The 17,519-nt window shown below is 45.8% G+C and overlaps 1 protein-coding gene across 1 annotated transcript; it reads right to left on the reverse strand.

The window, feature by feature from the left end:
- Positions 1–222: 222 nt before the first annotated feature.
- LOC142196807 (alpha-1,4-N-acetylglucosaminyltransferase-like) lies at positions 223–17,262 on the reverse strand. The gene is made up of 2 exons (XM_075266786.1): positions 16,783–17,262; positions 223–810 (listed from the first exon to the last, which is right to left on the reverse strand). Exons 1-2 carry the CDS (start codon positions 17,260–17,262, stop codon positions 223–225), a joined length of 1,068 nt encoding a protein of 355 aa, XP_075122887.1.
- Positions 17,263–17,519: the final 257 nt, after the last annotated feature.

Genomic DNA, 17,519 nt, shown 5'->3' on the forward strand with positions numbered 1-17,519 from the left:
TAAGATTTTTCCTACTTCCTTTCACCTAAAAAATGGGGATGTCTTATTGTAAATTATATCTTATATTCTGAAAAAAACTTTAATTTTAGGGATCAACATGAACATAATAATGTTTTTTGCTATTGACATTCAAGAGATAACTGGCTGATATTAATTATATGATTTTTGCTAATCTCCCTTTCCCCATATTTGCATTATGAGATCCATTTGGGATGACAAACGCTAATGGTGACTGGTTACTTTCTTTAAAATGCTTTCATAGGTGGAGGGGCAGTATTGTTGATAGAGATGTTCCACTAGTGTGTTACTGCCGACCATCATGAACTTTCCTTCTCTATTCATGTAGTTCCAGAGGTGAAGAGCATAAGAATTATTAAAAGTTGGTAAATCTTTCCAAACCTCAAAGTACTTTCCCCAGGATCCAACACCTATGGGATAGAATCGTTCAGTATGAAAGTAGGAGACATTGGCACACTTGAGATGATCCACGGAGGTAAACTTGGGAACTCCACAATACTTGTTCAAAACACGTGTAAAAAGTCTTGGTCCTTGATGTCCCCATACATCTCCTCTATAATTCTGTACAAAGTTTTCCATAAACTCCCACATTAAATCATGATGCGGAGAGAGACCAAAAGCAGAATTGCTGATAGCTGTGGCATCCTCAACAGCTACAAAATTGTCTTCAGGAATGGGTCGAATTGAAATGATATCAGTATCCATGTAAATACCTCCATACTTCCAGATCAAGGCTAATCTGCAAGCATCTGCTTTAACATGTGTCCAGTACTTTTCTTGTTTTGGGTCTACCTAAGATTCGATAAGAAAGGAAGAAAGATATTAAGTAAATAGTGAGTTGCAAAAATACCGTATTTTTCGGACTATAAGACGCACCCAGGTTTTAGAGGAGAAAAATAGGGAAAAAAAAATTTCAGGCAAAAAATGGTAAAATATTTAATATATGGGAGTTGTAGTTTTGGAACAGCTGCAAGGCCACATTGACAGGTGACCTTGCAGCTGTACGGGGATGTATAGGGCGTTTTTTTTGTGGGGCCAGGTGTACTTTTTAGATATACCATTTTGGGAAATGTTTATTGCTTAGATCACCTTTTATTTAATTCAGAGACAAAACAGAGAGAAAAACCCGGCAGTTTAGCACTTTTGATTTTGACGTTCACTGTACATAAAAATATTAGTAGACCGGGCATTTTCAGACACAGGGATACCTAATGTGTATGTTTCACAGTAATGTTATACTTTTATATGTATTCTAGGGAAAGGAGGTGAACTTTTATTTATTTTATTTTTTATTATATTTTTTTTAAGTGTTTTTTTTTTTTTTTTACTATTTTAATATCCCCCGCCTAGGGGGCTTGAACCTGCAATCATTTGATTGCAAGTCCCATAGACGGCAATACAAGTGTATTGCCGTCTATGGGAGATTCTATACATTACTATCGCGGAGGGTCATAGACCAGCCGCGATAGTAATATATATCTATGACAAGCCTGGGAGCCTTCATTAGCTCCCGGCTGTCATCGGAACAGGTCGGCTCCTGCGGCCTCGCCGTGCAGGAGCCGGCCTGCATCACTAAAGGTATGGGGCCGGTGGGGACCGGCCCCGGGGCTAACTGACTGCCAGGACCTGCGGAGGAGGAGCGGATTTGCAGCATGGCCGCGCTACTGTCACCGCTGGTTTTCTTCAGCGGCAGTAGCGCGGCAATCTGCAGGCCCCGGCAGCTAAGACAGTCCCCGGCATCTGCTGTAATAGACCGGCGGATGCCGGGGAGTGTCTTAGCTGCCGGGGCCTGCAGTATTGTCATGCTCCTGCCGCTGAAGAAAACCAGCGGTGGCAGTATCGCGGCAATCTGCAGGCCCCGGCAGCTAAGACACTCCCCGGCATCCGCCGGTCTATTACAGCAGATGCCGGGGACTGTCTTAGCTGCCGGGGCCTGCAGATTGCCGCGATACTGCCGCTGAAGAAAACCAGCGGTGACAGTAGCGCGGCCATGCCACATTCAGACTATAAGACGCACCCTCATTTTCCTCCGAAATTTTGGGGAAAAAAAGTGCGTCTTATAGTCCGAAAAATACGGTACATAGAAGACAGTAAAGTTAAAGGAGAGTCACAAGAAGACAACCCCTGCCCATATGCTCTAGTACCAAATATTTGCACTTATCCCTCTACATAATTGTAGAGAAGAAAGGTCCCAATTTACAGTACAATACAGTTTGCATAGCTGTGTAGCTGTGTAAGCGGCCATTTTGTTGTGGCCTGTGTGCATGCACAGTCGGTTCTGCCCACAGGCCACAACAAAACAGCATTCAGCATTGAACAGCATTCAACTGTTTGAATGCTGGAGCCCAGCCCCAATGCTGCAAGAGAACTCATTTGCATACAGACGAAAACCGAGATTTCTACCGAACGGCGGCACAGAGAAGACATCAAAGGTAGGAGACGAATAGTCTTTCTTAAGGCTTTTCCTACGTGTTATCGACAAAAAATGTGATCCTTGTATTTACACTTTTTTTAAACTGACAAAACCAAAACCATCAATTAGATTTTTTCCCATTCACTGTGCACTATAATTTGATGCTGTTTTTTTATTTATTATGGAAGTTTTTTTTTAAATTTTAATATTTGTTAATATATATATATATATATATATATATATATATATATATATATATATATATATATTTTATTTTTTTTAGACTTCATTTTACATTATAGTCATCCTAAGGGGTTTTAGTATGTGACCCTCTGATTGCTTGTAAATCTGCAAAACAGTGCATTGTGCTTTGTAAGGCCCCTGGGGGCCCTCATTGGGCTTCCAGCCACCAGGAGAACTTATTAGCACCACACTATTGCATGGGGGTGGGTTATTAGAGCACTTCTCCATCTTTGGAACTGTTCAGATGCCACAGTCACAATTAGCTTAAAGGGGTTCTCCCATCTCAGTCTCTTAGCTAGGCTGCATGCAGCGTCTTCTTCTCACTTCCTGTATTTCTCTCCCTCCTCCTCCCTCCTGCTGAACGGGACAAAGAATACTTCTGCAGGTCAGATAATATGCAGATTTTTGTACAGCATGGACTCAGTGTTATCTCTGTGTTTACATAGAGAGATAACAGACCAGGCTTTATCAGCAAAGTGCAATTAACTGAATTGCAAGTAATTGACTTCACTTGTCCTATCTCTGTGAGGTCTGTGGTATAGCAACACTGTATAAACAATGGGATGAATAAATTCAAATATCAGGCAAAACAAAGCAGAATTTCTAAAGCAATATATTTAGAAAAGGCTTCAATTTACATAAGCTACCAGTATTGATAGGATACTTGAGATGGGACAACCCCTTTAACTTACTTGCATAGGAAGAAGTTTCAATGTTGAAAGCTTCTGATCCCTTTCCATACTCCCTACACAACATTATGACATACTGTACATGTAAGAGGTTTGAAAAATTTCCTCTTTCCCTATCATGGCCACAAAACTGAGAAACTACTACAGGTAAACTAATAACTAAGAGGCCTATAACCATCATTGCCTCCTCATTGTTCTCTTACAACGCAATCAGTTGGTGATGATGATGTGTTGTAATAGCTGTGGGTGACTTGATAAAGACCTTTGGGTTTACCATTTTTTTTTTACACCCATTAGGTCCTGCCTTCCGGAGGCCTTAATAGAAAATCTGCCAGTGTTATGTTGATTGACATAATACACTACAATACCATAAAATTGCAATGTATTACACTAGCAAGGAAAAGTTTGTTTTGTCTTCTACTTGGACTTGAATAAAAAAAGAGTAAACAATTCCAGACATGCTGCTGTGGAGTGACATTAAATTTAAAAAATGTAATCATAAGTGATCAAATAGCTCTATTGATAGCAAATTGAAACACTTAAGAGTGGCAGAAAACTATTGAAGAAAAAGTGTTTATATTATACAAAATCCATCAAAACAAGAATTTAAGATAAAATAAGATAATCCTTTACTATTCCCGCCATGAGTGTGTTACAGCAGCATAGATAATAAAATAATAAATCAAAATACAAATAAAAAAAAAGCTCCACGGTAGATGTATTACAGTGACAGTAGGAAATATATGCAAATCTGTTTTCCAGGATCTAATTAGGAAAACAGTGCATCTGTTTGCTGCCTTTTAGGACATGATGCGGGGATTATTACCAAACTAGTATTTCTATTTCAGAAGAAACAGATTCCCAGCTGTGGACAGCACTGTTTCGATCTGTTGGATCTCAACATAGTGTAGGGATACTCGTTTGATGGATGAGAGACTATAGACCAGGGTCAGGGGATAATAACACTCCTTAGAGAGTGGGCACCTTACGCTAGGTTCACATCTGCGTTCGGCACTCCGTTCTGTGGTTTCCATTTTCTGCATGCAAGAAGATGGCAACCACAGACCGGGTCCAGCTGTGAGCGGCGGTGAGCGTTTTATGCTTTCCGCCGTGAAACCGTTTTTTTAAAATCCGGACACAGAGTACTGCATGTCCGACTCTGTGTCCGAATTAAAAAACCTGGTTTCGCGGCGGAGAGCATAAAACGCTCACCGCCACTCACGGCCGGACAGCTTTCTCACCCATTCAAATGAATGGGTGAGAAAGAATCCTGCAGGTTTCCGTCTCCTGCTCTGTTTCATGTAGGAAACGGAAACCTGCATAACGGAGTGCCGGGCGCAGATGTGAACGAGCCCTTAGCAGGTATAGGAAGACTTACAAGTAGAGATGAGCGAACACTAAAATGTTCGAGGTTCGAAATTCGATTCGAACAGCCGCTCAATGTTCGTGTGTTCGAACGGGTTTCGAACCCATTATAGTCTATGGGGAACAGATACTCGTTAAGGGGGAAACCCAAATCCGTGTCTGGAGGGTCACCAAGTCCACTATGACACCCCAGGAAATGATGCCAACACCTCTGGAATGACACTGGGACAGCAGGGGAAGCATGTCTGGGGGCATCTAACACACCAAAGACCCTCTATTACCCCAACATCACTGCCTAACAACTACACACTTTCCACATTCAAAAAAACCTCTATCAAAGTGGGAAAATACCTGGAAACCTTCTTTACTCCCCAAATGGATGGACACAAACCCCAATTTAAGCTCAACAAACAGTAACAACCACCCCTTTAAATCACGTTCCCCATGACAACCACAAATGGAATAGGCAATGGGAATTCCAAAAGCCCTCACCCTTAACTGTCATTTTGAGTGTGTGTGTGTGTGTGTGTGATGTGGTAAGACCTTCCAAAATTCACTTTTCTAGCCCTTAACATGAGCCCTTCCAAACAAAGTTACAGGACCTTAAGCTGTGCTACCAGCAGAGATTGAGGCCCTTGGCATGAGTAGAGCCTTGCACCAGAAGTGTTTTTGGCACTTAGGGTGAGTTGAGCCTTGTACCAGCGTGTGTCCCTTAACATCAGGTGGGCTCTAAGTTCTGCGCTTTGCACAAAAGTTCCACATTAACTAGGCTGAATGGTACAAAGATTAGTAGGCCCGAGAACCAGGAACAGGTCTTGCAATGGCTGTCGGATAACGCTTAAAGCACATTGTCCACCAGCCAGTCAGCCTCTACCTCCTCTTACCCAACAGTCTTGTCCTCCTTCCACCCAAAATTCCCAATCTTCCCAGAACAATAACCCCAACTGTCCCTGCTCCCCAGAGCTGTTCTCCCTTCCTTTGACTGTACCGCAACCTGCCCCTCCATTTCGCGATTCCACGGACCTAACAGACGAGTATCTGTGTCCAGATGCTCAAACACTAGAGTCTCCTCCATTCCATCTCCGGTCGATTTGGTGGCGGATGACCAGCAACCCACCATCATCGACGACGATGAGACGCAGTTGCTGTCAGGGCAGCCAGTTGACATGCGCATTGTGCAGGAGGAGGAGGCGAGACAGGAGTTGGAAGAGGAGGTGGTGGACGACGAGGACACCGACCCCACCTGGACAAGGCAGATGTCAAGCTGGGAAAGTAGTGTGGATGTTGAGGCAGGTGCAGCACCAAAAAGGGTAGCTAGAGGCAGAGACATGTCCAGAGGCAGAGGTCAGCTGCTTTGCCGAAGCCAGGCCAGACCCGGAATGTCCGAAGATGCTCCCTTTTGTACCCAGCCCAGAAAAACTCCCCCATCGAGGGCACGTTTCTTGAAGGTGTAGAGTTTTTTCAAGGAATGCGCCGAGGACAGATATAGTGTCGTCTACACAATTTGCCTCTCGAAATCGAGTAGGGGCCCTGAGAAGAGCAACCTGTCCACCACTTCAATGCACCGTCATTTGGAATCCAAGCAATGGAATCAGTGGCAGGCAGCAACGGCAGGACAAACGTCGCCCGCCGTTCATGCCACTGCCTCTGTTCACAGTGCTGGCGATGCACTCCAGAGGACGAGCCAGGACATCACTTCATCTCCCTCCGCCACTTTGTTGACTTCTCCCTCATCCTCCCCTGTTTCTGTCTTATCTCCTTCTCCTGCACCATCAAAGGCACCATCAGGCGCTTCTTTACAACAACCCACCATCTCTCAGACATTGGAGCGCCGGCAGAAATACACCGCTAACCACCCACCCACGCAAGCCTAGAATGCCAACATCGCTAAACTGCTGGCCCAGGAGAGGTTGGCGTTCCGGCTTGTTGAAACTCCCGCCTTCCCGGACCTGATGGCAACTGTGGCACCTCACTATGCCGTCCCTAGCCGTCACAACTTCTCCCGGTGTGGCGTCCCCGCCTTGCACCAGCACGTGTCACTCAACATCAGGTGGGCCCTTAGTTCCGCGCTTTGCTGCAAGGTCCACTTGACCACCGACACTTGGACAAGCGCCTGTGGTCAGGGATGCTGCAGTGCTTATCTTTAATGACAGGCAGGGTGAATGTGGTGGAGTCTGTTCCCCGGGTGCAAACTGGGGTGGCCTATCTCCTCTCCCAGGCCAAAATTCATGGCAGGAGTAGACTGAAACCCTACGACGCTGCAACCTCTACCACAGCTACTAGCGGCAAACGCTAAAACACTGGTGTGGGGAGACGTCAGCAGGCGGTGCTGAAGCTCATCAGCTTGGGGGACAGACAGCACAGTGCCTCCGAGGTCAGGGATGCCATCCTGGCTGAGATGGCATTTTTTTTTCCCTGCTACACCTGGGGCCTGGCATTTTTACGCCTGTGATAATGGCTGGAACCTGGTAGCGGCTCTGGAGCTTGCCAGCCTCCAACACGTTCCATGTTTGGCCCACGTCTAACCTAGTGGTGCAAAGTTTTTTTAAAAACATACCCAAATGTACCGAAGCTACTGTTGAAAATGCGGCGCTTGTGCGCCCACTTTTGCAAGTGCACAGGAGTCGCTGCCAGCCTAAAAACACTCTAGCAAGGCCTACATCTGTCCAAACACAGGCTGTTGTCCGTCATTCACACACGCTGAAACCCTACAATACCATATCTTGAGCAGGGTGTGTGAGCTGCACAGACCTTTGATGGAGTTCCATCTACAAAACCCAAGGGTTCCTCAAAGTCAGCTCCCAAAGTTTCTGCACCATGAGTTTCCAGGGGTGGCAGAGTTATGGCTAGGGGCAGAGGCATGGATAGGGATGATGTCTAGGGGCAAAAGCAGTGTGGATGTGGAGGCAAGCTAAGCAGGAAAAACTGGGGGTACAAGCTAAGGCATGGACTGGGGTGATGTCTAGGGGCAAAAGCAGTGTGGATGTGGAGGCAAGCTAAGCAGGAAAAACTGGGGGTACAAGCTAAGGCATGGACTGGGGTGATGTCTAGGGGCAAAAGCAGTGTGGATGTGGAGGCAAGCTAAGCAGAAAAAACTGGGGGTACAAGTTAAGGCATGGACTGGGGTGATGTCTAGGGGCAAAAGCAGTGTGGATGTGGAGGCAAGCTAAGCAGGAAAAATGGTGGCTAGAGGCAAAGGGATGTCCATAGGCAGCAAGGGCAAAGATGCAAAACTCTCCCGTTTCAAGAATTTTCCTGACTTGTCTCCCCACAAAACATTCCTGGGAGGAGGGCTGAAACACCACCCTCCTCCTCCTCCGCTGTTAGATTGACCCCAGCTACGAGCTGAAAACGCTGCAACACTGGTGTGGGGAGACGTCAGCAGGCTGGGCTGAAGCTCATCAGCTTGGGAGACGGACAGCACACTGCCTCTGAGGTCAGGGATGCCATCCTGGATGAGATGGCAATTTGTTTATCCCCGCTGCCCCTGGGGCCAGGCTTTTTTGTCTTGTTGGAGGGCTCTGGAGCTTGCCAGCCTCCAACACGTTCCATGCCTGGCCCACGTGTTCAATGTAGTGGTGCAATGATTTTTAAAAACATACCCCAAATTAGCTGAGCTAAGGGTGAAAGTGCGGCACTTGGACACCCACTTTCCCAAGTCTACAGTACCTGGAGCTAGCCGCAATACACTCCAGCAAGGCCTACATCTGCCTGAAGCACCTACTGTTGTGCGAGGTCACCACACGCTCTAACCCTAGATACCGTATGTTCAGCAGGGTGTGTGAGCAGCAGAGACCTTTGATGGAGTACCAGCTACAAAACCCAAGGGTTCCTCAGAGTCAGCTCCCTCACTTTTTGCACCATGAGTTTCCATGGGTGGCAGACTTATGGCTAGAGGCACAGGCATGGATAGGGGTGATGTGTAGGGGCAAAAGCAGTGTGGATGTGGAGGCAAGCTAAGCAGCAAAAACTGGGGGTACAAGCAGCCGGTGGCATCATCACTGACAAGCACAGCTGTCTGTCAGCTGACAGGCTGACTTTCACCGAAATGAACAGACAATGGATAGACTCATCATATACATGTCAGTTACATGACAAATTTAGTGCAATTTGCAAGTCCAAGATGGTTTGGAGATCTGCGGAGAGGAATCTCACCACCTCTTGCGGGTGCCATCATTTGGAAGGCAAGCCCTGGGCTCAGTGGGTGAGAGCAAGCGCAGGATAATCGTCGTTTGGCCTGGCGGCCACTGCCTCTCCCACTGTTGACAGGGCTGGCGCTGCAGTCCAGACCAGCAGCCAGGACACCTCCACATCTGCCTCTGACACTTTGGGGAGTTCACCCTTATCCTCACCTTTTCCTGCCATTTCTCCTTTTGCCCGCGCCATCATGCACCTCTTCCCAGCAACTCCCCATCTCCCAAGCCTTTCATTTCATGCTAAAGTACAGCGCAACCCACCCACATGCCCAAGGCTTCAACGGCCTCATCTCAAGAAATCTGGCCCAGGAGATGTTGGAATCCCGGCTGGGGGACACTCTGCCCTTTTTGGGCAGAGTGTCTACTGCGCCACCGCACTGTGCCGTCCACACCAGCACTTTCCCCCAAACATGAGGCGGTCCCTAAATTCAGCGCTTAGCCCTAAAGTTCCATGTGACCAGTTACGAATGGACAAGTGCATGCGGACAGGGACGCTACCTTTCAATTTGGGCACAGTGGTTGAATGTAGTTGAGGCGTGGACCGGGTCGCAAAATGTGGTGGCCTGACTTGTCTCCCCACACAACATTCCTGGGAGGAGGGCTGAAACACCACCCTCCTCCGCTGTTAAATTGACCCCAGCTACGAGCTGGAAACGCTGCAACACTGGTGTGGGGAGACGTCAGCGGGCCGTGCTGAAGCTCATCAGCTTGGGGGCCAGACAGCACACTGCCTACAAAGTGAGTCATGCCATCCTCGATGAGACGGCAATGTGGTTTTTGCCACTGCACCTGGGCCCAGGCATGTTGTCATGTGTGATAATGGCCGTAACCTGGGATTGGCTCTGTAGCTTGGCAGCCTGCAACATATTCCATGCCTGGGCCATGTTTTTAACTCATTGCTGCTAATGTTTTGAAAAAGGTACCCCAATGTTCCTGAGCTACTGGTGAAAGTGTGGCGCTTGTGCGGATAGTTTTTAAAGTCTATAGTTGCTGCTGCTAGCCTCTATGCACTCCTACAACGCCTGTACCTGCTGGAACAACGGCTGTTGTGCGACGTCTCCACACTGCTGGCACTAAACATATCATGTGTTGAGCAGAGTGTGTGAGCAGCACAGACCTTTGATGTAGTTCCAACTCCAAAACCCTCGGGTTCGTCAAAGTCAACTCCCTCAGTTGCTCAACCATGAGTGGCCATGGGTGGCAGACTTATGTGAAATCCCATCCCATCCATTGCACTGGACACGAAACATTAGCATGCGCTCAGCACAACTTCGGATATGGCAGCTGCGTTAAGCAGGGTGCAGGGTACAACACAGACCAGGCCCGAGCACCAGGAACAGGTGTTAGAAATACTGCAGCATCTGCCATTTCCTTCCAATTTTGGGGTTTTGGACCCGCCACCGACTTGTCTGGACCTCAGTGGGGATCATGAGACACAGTTGCCATCAGGGCAAGCTGTGATCATGTGCGGTTTGCAGTAAGGGGGCAGTGCGCAATTGGAAGAGGAGTTGGTGGATGACGAGGCCACCGACCCCACATGGACAGGGTTGATGTCTAGGGGCTAAAGCAGTGTAGATGTGGAGGGAAGCTAATTCAACAAAAAAACAGGGTAGAAGCAAAGGCATAAACTGGGGTGATGTTTAGGGGCTAAAGCAGTGTAGATGTGGAGGGAAGCTAATTCAACAAAAAAACAGGGTAGAAGCAAAGGCATAAACTGGGGTGATGTTTAGGGGCTAAAACAGTGTAGATGTGGAGGGAAGCTAAGCAGCAAAAACAGTGGGTAGAAGCAAAGGCATGCAAAACTCTACCCTGTTGGAAGACTTATTCCTAGGTCTGGAACACGTTAATGCCCCCCCCCCCCCCTGGACAAATTACTGCCACTCAGGGGCCTAGTGTCACCAGGAGGGACAAGTATAGGCGCATGTTGTGGGAATACCTGGCCGACACCAGCTCTGTCCTCTCCGATCCCTCTGTGCTCTACTGCCTACACTTATTTTTTCATCTTTTTTTCTGCACTGCACATCTCTTGCCTACTTCCTATGGGATCTTAGAAGTGGTGGTCCACTTCCAAAGGTGGTAATTTCAGGGCTGGAGTTGTCAATAGACAGTGTAACGGGAGTAGCTGAGGTATTGCTGTCTTAACCACTTTTTGGCACAAAATTAACTTCCAAAGCCAAGTATGGTGCAAGTAAATGATGCAAGGACACCTACACACCTATCTCTGACACATTGGGGAGTTCACCCTCATGCGCCCTTTTGGCCTGCACCATCATGCGCCTCTTCCCAGCCACTCCACATCTCCCAAGCTTTTCATTGCAGGCAGAAGTACAACACAACCCACCCCCATGCCCAAGCCTTTAACAGCCTCATCGATAAACTGCTGGCCCTGGAGATGTTGGTGTTTGTTTATGCTTCTGGATACCCAGGCCTTCCGTCAGCAGATAGCAGCTGGGGCACCTCCCTATGCTGGGCCTAGCCGTTACTACTTCTCTTGGTGTGCTGTCCCTGCCTTGCGCCTGCATGTGTCCTATAACATCAGTCGGGCCCAGAGCTCTGCGCTTTGCTGCAAGGTCCACTTGACCACCGACACATGGACAAGCGCCTGTGGTCAGGGATGCTGCAGTGCTTATCTTTAATGACAGGCAGGGTGAATGTGGTGGAGTCTGGTCCCCGGGTGCAAACTGGGGTGGCCTATCTCCTCTCCCAGGCCAAAATTCATGGCAGGAGTAGACTGAAACCCTACGATGCTGCAACCTCCACCCCAGCTACTAGCGGCAAACGCTGTGACACTGGCGTGGGGAGATGTCAGCAGGCCGTGCTGAAACTGATCAGCTTGGGGGACAGACAGCACAGTGCCTCCGAGGTCAGGGATGCCATCCTGGCTGAGATGGCATTTTTTTTTCCCTGGGGCCTGGCATTTTTGCACCTGTGATAATGGCTGGAACCTGGTAGCAGATCTGGAGCTAGCCAGACTCAAACACGGTCCACGCATGGCCCACGTTTTTCAACTTGTTGGTGCCATGTTTCTTTGAAACCTACACCATTGTGCCTGATATACAGGTCAAAGTGGGGCCATTTTCGTAAGTGAGAACTAGCCTCTGCTAGGCAGAAAACATTCAGAGCACACTCCTCTCATCTTCGCACCGTTGGCTGGCGGAGGAAGACGAGGGGGTTGGAGTGGCATCTGATGTCCCTGTCCCACACGAGGCTAGAGGGTGCACTTCAGTGCATCCCATTGCTTCACCACAAATGGTGTGAAGGGGAGTGGAAAATGGAGGAAATGGAGAGTGACCCTTACAGTTGGGGCCAGCAAAGGCATGCCAAGTAACACACTGGCACACATGGCTGACTTCATCTTGGGTTGCTTTTCAACACATATTTCACATCATGAAGAACAAATAATACTGGATTTTCACAAGCCTCGAACCCTGGTCTAGGTCTAATGTCTGTTCCTTTCTTATATTAGGGGAGAGGGAAAAAAAATTACTTCAGTGATACGTTTAGCGTACATAGACTGACTATTAATGTGTATCCCACTTAGTGTTGTTAGGGTTACACACCGTCACAACCTGGCTAAAGCTTCTATAGCTGTTAATAAAGTCAACATAACTTTACGGTATCCAAAAAGACAGCTGGTACCGACAGAGAGCAAGACAAATGTCAACCAAAGCTGTGAGCTCTGAACACCCACAGCGACTTTGGCGTCATCATCATTATAAGGGAGCGGGTGGTAATAAATAACTTGGCAGTGCCTAAAACCCAAAAAGCTTATACAGCTATATTTACATTAAGATACACAAATGACACTTTTTAGTAGCATGTCATGAGACAAGCTGATAAGATCTTCCTTTGTGCAGTGCTATTTGAAAGTTAAACGCTGCCTGTATTTTAATTCTGGAGAAGGTGCAGACATTAGATTTAGAACATGTTGTCTTCATTGTCCAAATCCTCTATATAGGTAATGTGTTTTTCGGGCCGAGCTGTCTGGGAACGAGCTGGTGCAGCACTGACAACCTGGGTGAATATGGCAAGAGCCTGAGATGTAGGGTGAATGAATCCCCAAATTATTTGGGGAATTTCCACTCAGAAACTGGCACTATATACCAGTAGCAAAAATTGTGGGTGCACGTAACCCCAATATATTCTTTGAATTCCCAGTCAGACAATGGCACTATATGGCAGTGGCAGGACTTGAAGGTATTTATAACCCCAATATATTCTTTGAATTCCCAGTGAGAAACTGGCACTATATGGCAGTGGCAGGACTTGAAGGTATTTGTAACCCCAATATATTCTTTGCATTCCCAGTCAGACAATGGCACTATATGGCAGTGGCAGGACTTGAAGGTATTTGTAACCCCAATATATTCTTTGAATTCCCAGTCAGAAACTGGCACTATATGGCAGTAGCAAGAAATGAGGGTATTTGTAAACCCAATATATTCTTTGAATTCCCAGTCAGACAATGGCACTATATAGCAGTAGCAAGAAATGAGGGTATTTGTAACCCCAATATATTCTTGGAATTCCCAGTCAGACAATGGCACTATATAGCAGTAGCAAGAAATGAGGGTATTTGTAAACCCAATATATTCTTTGAATTCCCAGTCAGACAATGGCACTATATGGCAGTAGCAAAAATAGTGGGTGTATATAACCCCAATTCTATTGCTAGGGGACTTGCAGGGTATTTCTGGGGTGAAGGTGGGGGGGCACACCGTTGGAATGGGGATTTGGGGTGTATATATGGGGTATACGGGAATACACTGTCAGTGTATTCCATTCAGGATGCTGGGAAAGCTGGGTTGCGGCGATTGAGCCCGTCAGTGCCACGTTACACTGACAAGCTTCTCCCTGGAATTGAAGTTATATGTAACCCCAATATATTCTTTGAATTCCCAGTCAGACAATAGCACTATATGGCAGTAGCAAAAATAGTGGGTGTATATAGCCCCAATTCTATTGCTAGGGGACTTGCAGGGTATTTCTGGGGTGAAGGTGGGGTAGGCACACCGTTGGAACAGGGATTTGGGGTGTATATATGGGGTATACGGGAATACACTGTCAGTGTATTCCATTCAGGATGCTGGGAAAGCTGGGTTGCGGCGATTGAGCCCGTCAGTGCCACGTTACACTGACAAGCTTCTCCCTGGAATTGAGGTTATATGTAACCCCAATATATTCTTTGAATTCCCAGTCAGACAATGGTACTATATGGCAGTAGCAAAAATAGTGGGTGTATATAGCCCCAATTCTATTGCTAGGGGACTTGCAGGGTATTTCTGGGGTGAAGGTGGGGGGGGGGCACACCGTTGGAACGGGGATTTGGGGTGTATATATGGGGTATACGGGAATACACTGTCAGTGTATTCCATTCAGGATGCTGGGAAAGCTGGGTTGCGGCGATTGAGCCCGTCAGTGCCACGTTACACTGACAAGCTTCTCCCTGGAATTTAGCTCTTACAAGAGCTGTTGTGGTTGTCTTCTCCTTCCTATCCTAGCCTGTCCCTGCCTACCCAGAATCTAAGCCCTAGCTAAATGGACGGAAACCTCCATCCCCGGTGAATTGCAAGCTCAGAATGACGCGAACCTGGGCGGCGCTGTTCTTTTAAATTAGAGGTCACATGTTTTCGGCAGCCAATGGGTTTTTCCTACTTTTTTCAACGTCACCGGTGTCGTAGTTCCTGTCCCACCTACCCTGCGCTGTTATTGGAGCAAAAAAGGCGCCAGGGAAGGTGGGAGGGGAATCGAGTAATGGCGCACTTTACCACGCGGTGTTCGATTCGATTCGAACATGCCGAACAGCCTAATATCCGATCGAACATGAGTTCGATAGAACACTGTTCGCTCATCTCTACTCAGCACCCCATCTTGACAGAACCCCCCCCTGAAATGTAGATATTTTTGAAAATGTACTAAAAAAGAAAAACTGAACTACCACATGGTCATAAGTATTCAGACCCTTTGCTCAGTATTGAGTATTTGCACCCTTTTGAACTAGTATAGCTGTGAGTCTTCTTGGGATGATGCAACACGTTTTTCACATCTGGATTTGGGGATTCTCTGTCATTCTTCCTTGCAGATCCTCTCCAGTTCCATCAGGTTCGATGGTGAACATTGGTGGACAGCCATTTTCAGGTCTCTCCAGAGATAGACAATGCCCTTACAGATGATAGAATCCACTATATACATATAGGGCTGGTTCCAGGTTTTTGTGGGCCCCTGAATGACAGAGGCTCAGTGGGCTCCTTTTGGAGCAAACCATGTGCAATTGTTTTTTTTTGTTTTTTTTTTGGTTTTTTTTTTTGCTGAGGCGGACCTACTGGAGTGGAGCGTAATACAGTCCATTCCATAAAAGTAGATAGAACCTGTGCAAACATCTGAAAGTAAAGAGGTATTTTAGGCCTCGTTCACACTGGGCAAGAGGGGGCAGATTTTGGTGCGGAATCCACGTCATAATCTGCCCCCTCACAATGGTGGTCTATGTAGACCGCTACCGTTCTTGTAATGGCGCACTTTACCACGCGGTGTTCGATTCGATTCGAACATGCCAAACAGCCTAATATCCGATCGAACATGAGTTCGATAGAACACTGTTCGCTCATCTCTAATAACCACCCAGGTGCTGCTTGTTAACACAGTACAGTAATCAAACCTCTACCTGGTAACAAGCTGTGCACCTGTGTGTCCATCACATGACCATGGACTAGCTATCACATCACCATGGTCAGACTTTTTTTTTTTTTTTTTTTTTTTTTTTTTATGTAGATTGTGAGCCCCACATAGAGCTCACAATGTGCATTTTTCCCCTATCAGTATGTCTTTGAAATATGGGATGGAAATCCATGCAAACACAGGGAGAACATACAAACTCCTTGCAGATGTTTTTTTGCTCTTGGCGGGATTTGAACACCAGGACTCCAGCACTGCAAGGCTGCAGCGCTAACCACTGAGCCACCGGTCAGACTTTTATCCACTAGAAGTAACAGAATAAATGACAGCAGGTAGAGATCTAGAAAACTCTGAGGAATTGATTGATATCATTCTAAGTACACTGACTGAAAGAATAAAGCTAACTTTACCTATGCTATGTGTTAGTACGAAACTGCAAAGTGCAAAGAAAACAATGCCTCCCAAAAATTAATAAAATATAGTCATTATGTTATAAGCATCAATAGGTGGTGCCATTCACAAATACAACTCATCTGGTACTGTCCTCATAAACTAACATTGACAGAAAAATTACAAAACATTATTCCCTCGGAATGTGGCAAAATAAGAAATTACTACGGTTAAACTGTGTCTTTAAAAGGTTAAATTGGTTGTATAAAAAAAATTAAAGCCTTTATCCAAATTTGAGCTTGGGGAAAATCTACATATCTGTATAATTACCATAAGTGGATCTTTATTGGGTGAATTTACAATAGAAAACAATTTGGGTATAAAAATGTTAAATTATAGCAAGCAATGAGAGTCTGCTGTGTCAAAAGTCAACACAATATCGGGGGACATTTAATAATTTAAAGTGACGAAATTCTGTTTTACTTTATTTTTACTTCAGCATCACAACTATTATGCATGTGAAACACTTTTTGCCTCTCTCAACAAGAGGGCATGACAAGTCTGTGTATCTGCCAGCAGAGGTCAGGAAAGAATTATCCCAATTATGGTTAACTAGTATTTTAAAGCAGGGTTATTTCTTTCCACTGGTTCCTATACGGTTGTTAAAAATTAAAAGCTTGAAATTAATGTAATATAATTTTTACAAGACTTAGACATATTTCTCATTTAGTCGCTTACTATATTATTATTATATTATGTATAAAATAGAACTCTTCATGTGATTTCCAACCATTACCTTTTCATACCAAGCAAGAAGTGGGGTGTCAGCGAATACCTTCTCCATTCGCAATGGGAAAATGTAGATATTCTTATAAAATGAGAGAGTTGGGAAACGTTCGCGGGCTTTCTTCTCATCATCCACATTGACAATGTCATCTAGTCCTTTCATGAAGAAGACCACTGGTCTGTCTGGATATAGCCGAGCCGCTGATTCAATTGAGCACAAAACCAAGGGTGGTTCCTCCATCCTATCCGTGGTTTCCACAAAAAAGATACCATTTCCTTGTTGAAGAACATCACTTGGACTTATATTATAGGAAGTTATTTTTTCTGATTTGAACATTTGGTAATAATCTTTTTCTGTGATTGACAAAATACCTTTAGAAACAAGGAACTTTAAAATGTAGGAGCTGTTTTGATTCAAGACAATTTTGGTGAAGAAACTTATTGCTGCCACACACAGCACAAAAGTGAGAATCTTAAGGTGTTTCAACATAGTTGTAATATTCAGTGCTTAAGCTGTGGAAGAAAAAAAGTACATAAATTATTGCTTCAGATAATAATGTATTACTATAAAAAAAAGAAAGTTCTTCATGAAGTCTCATGTACACAGCAAAATTCCTGGATTATCCTGTTCCTGATATTTGGACCTGGGTCTGTAAGTCATTTTTTCATATTTGGTTTCTACATCTTGGTTTCAGTCCTGCCTGATTTCTTTGCACTCTGAGACCTGCTAGATCAGGTTCACTCCAA

Source organism: Leptodactylus fuscus, chromosome 3 (genome assembly GCF_031893055.1).
Source record: "Leptodactylus fuscus isolate aLepFus1 chromosome 3, aLepFus1.hap2, whole genome shotgun sequence".
Taxonomy (NCBI): Eukaryota; Metazoa; Chordata; class Amphibia; order Anura; family Leptodactylidae; genus Leptodactylus; species Leptodactylus fuscus.

Excerpts from the sequence above, each read along its gene's own strand:
- LOC142196807 (XM_075266786.1), bottom strand. The coding sequence starts at position 17,262 with ATGTTGAAACACCTTAAGATTCTCACTTTTGTGCTGTGTGTGGCAGCA. Across the intron at positions 811-16,782 it reads TTCTTGCTTGGTATGAAAAG|GTAGACCCAAAACAAGAAAA; the intron begins GTAATGGTTGGA and ends ATCGAATCTTAG.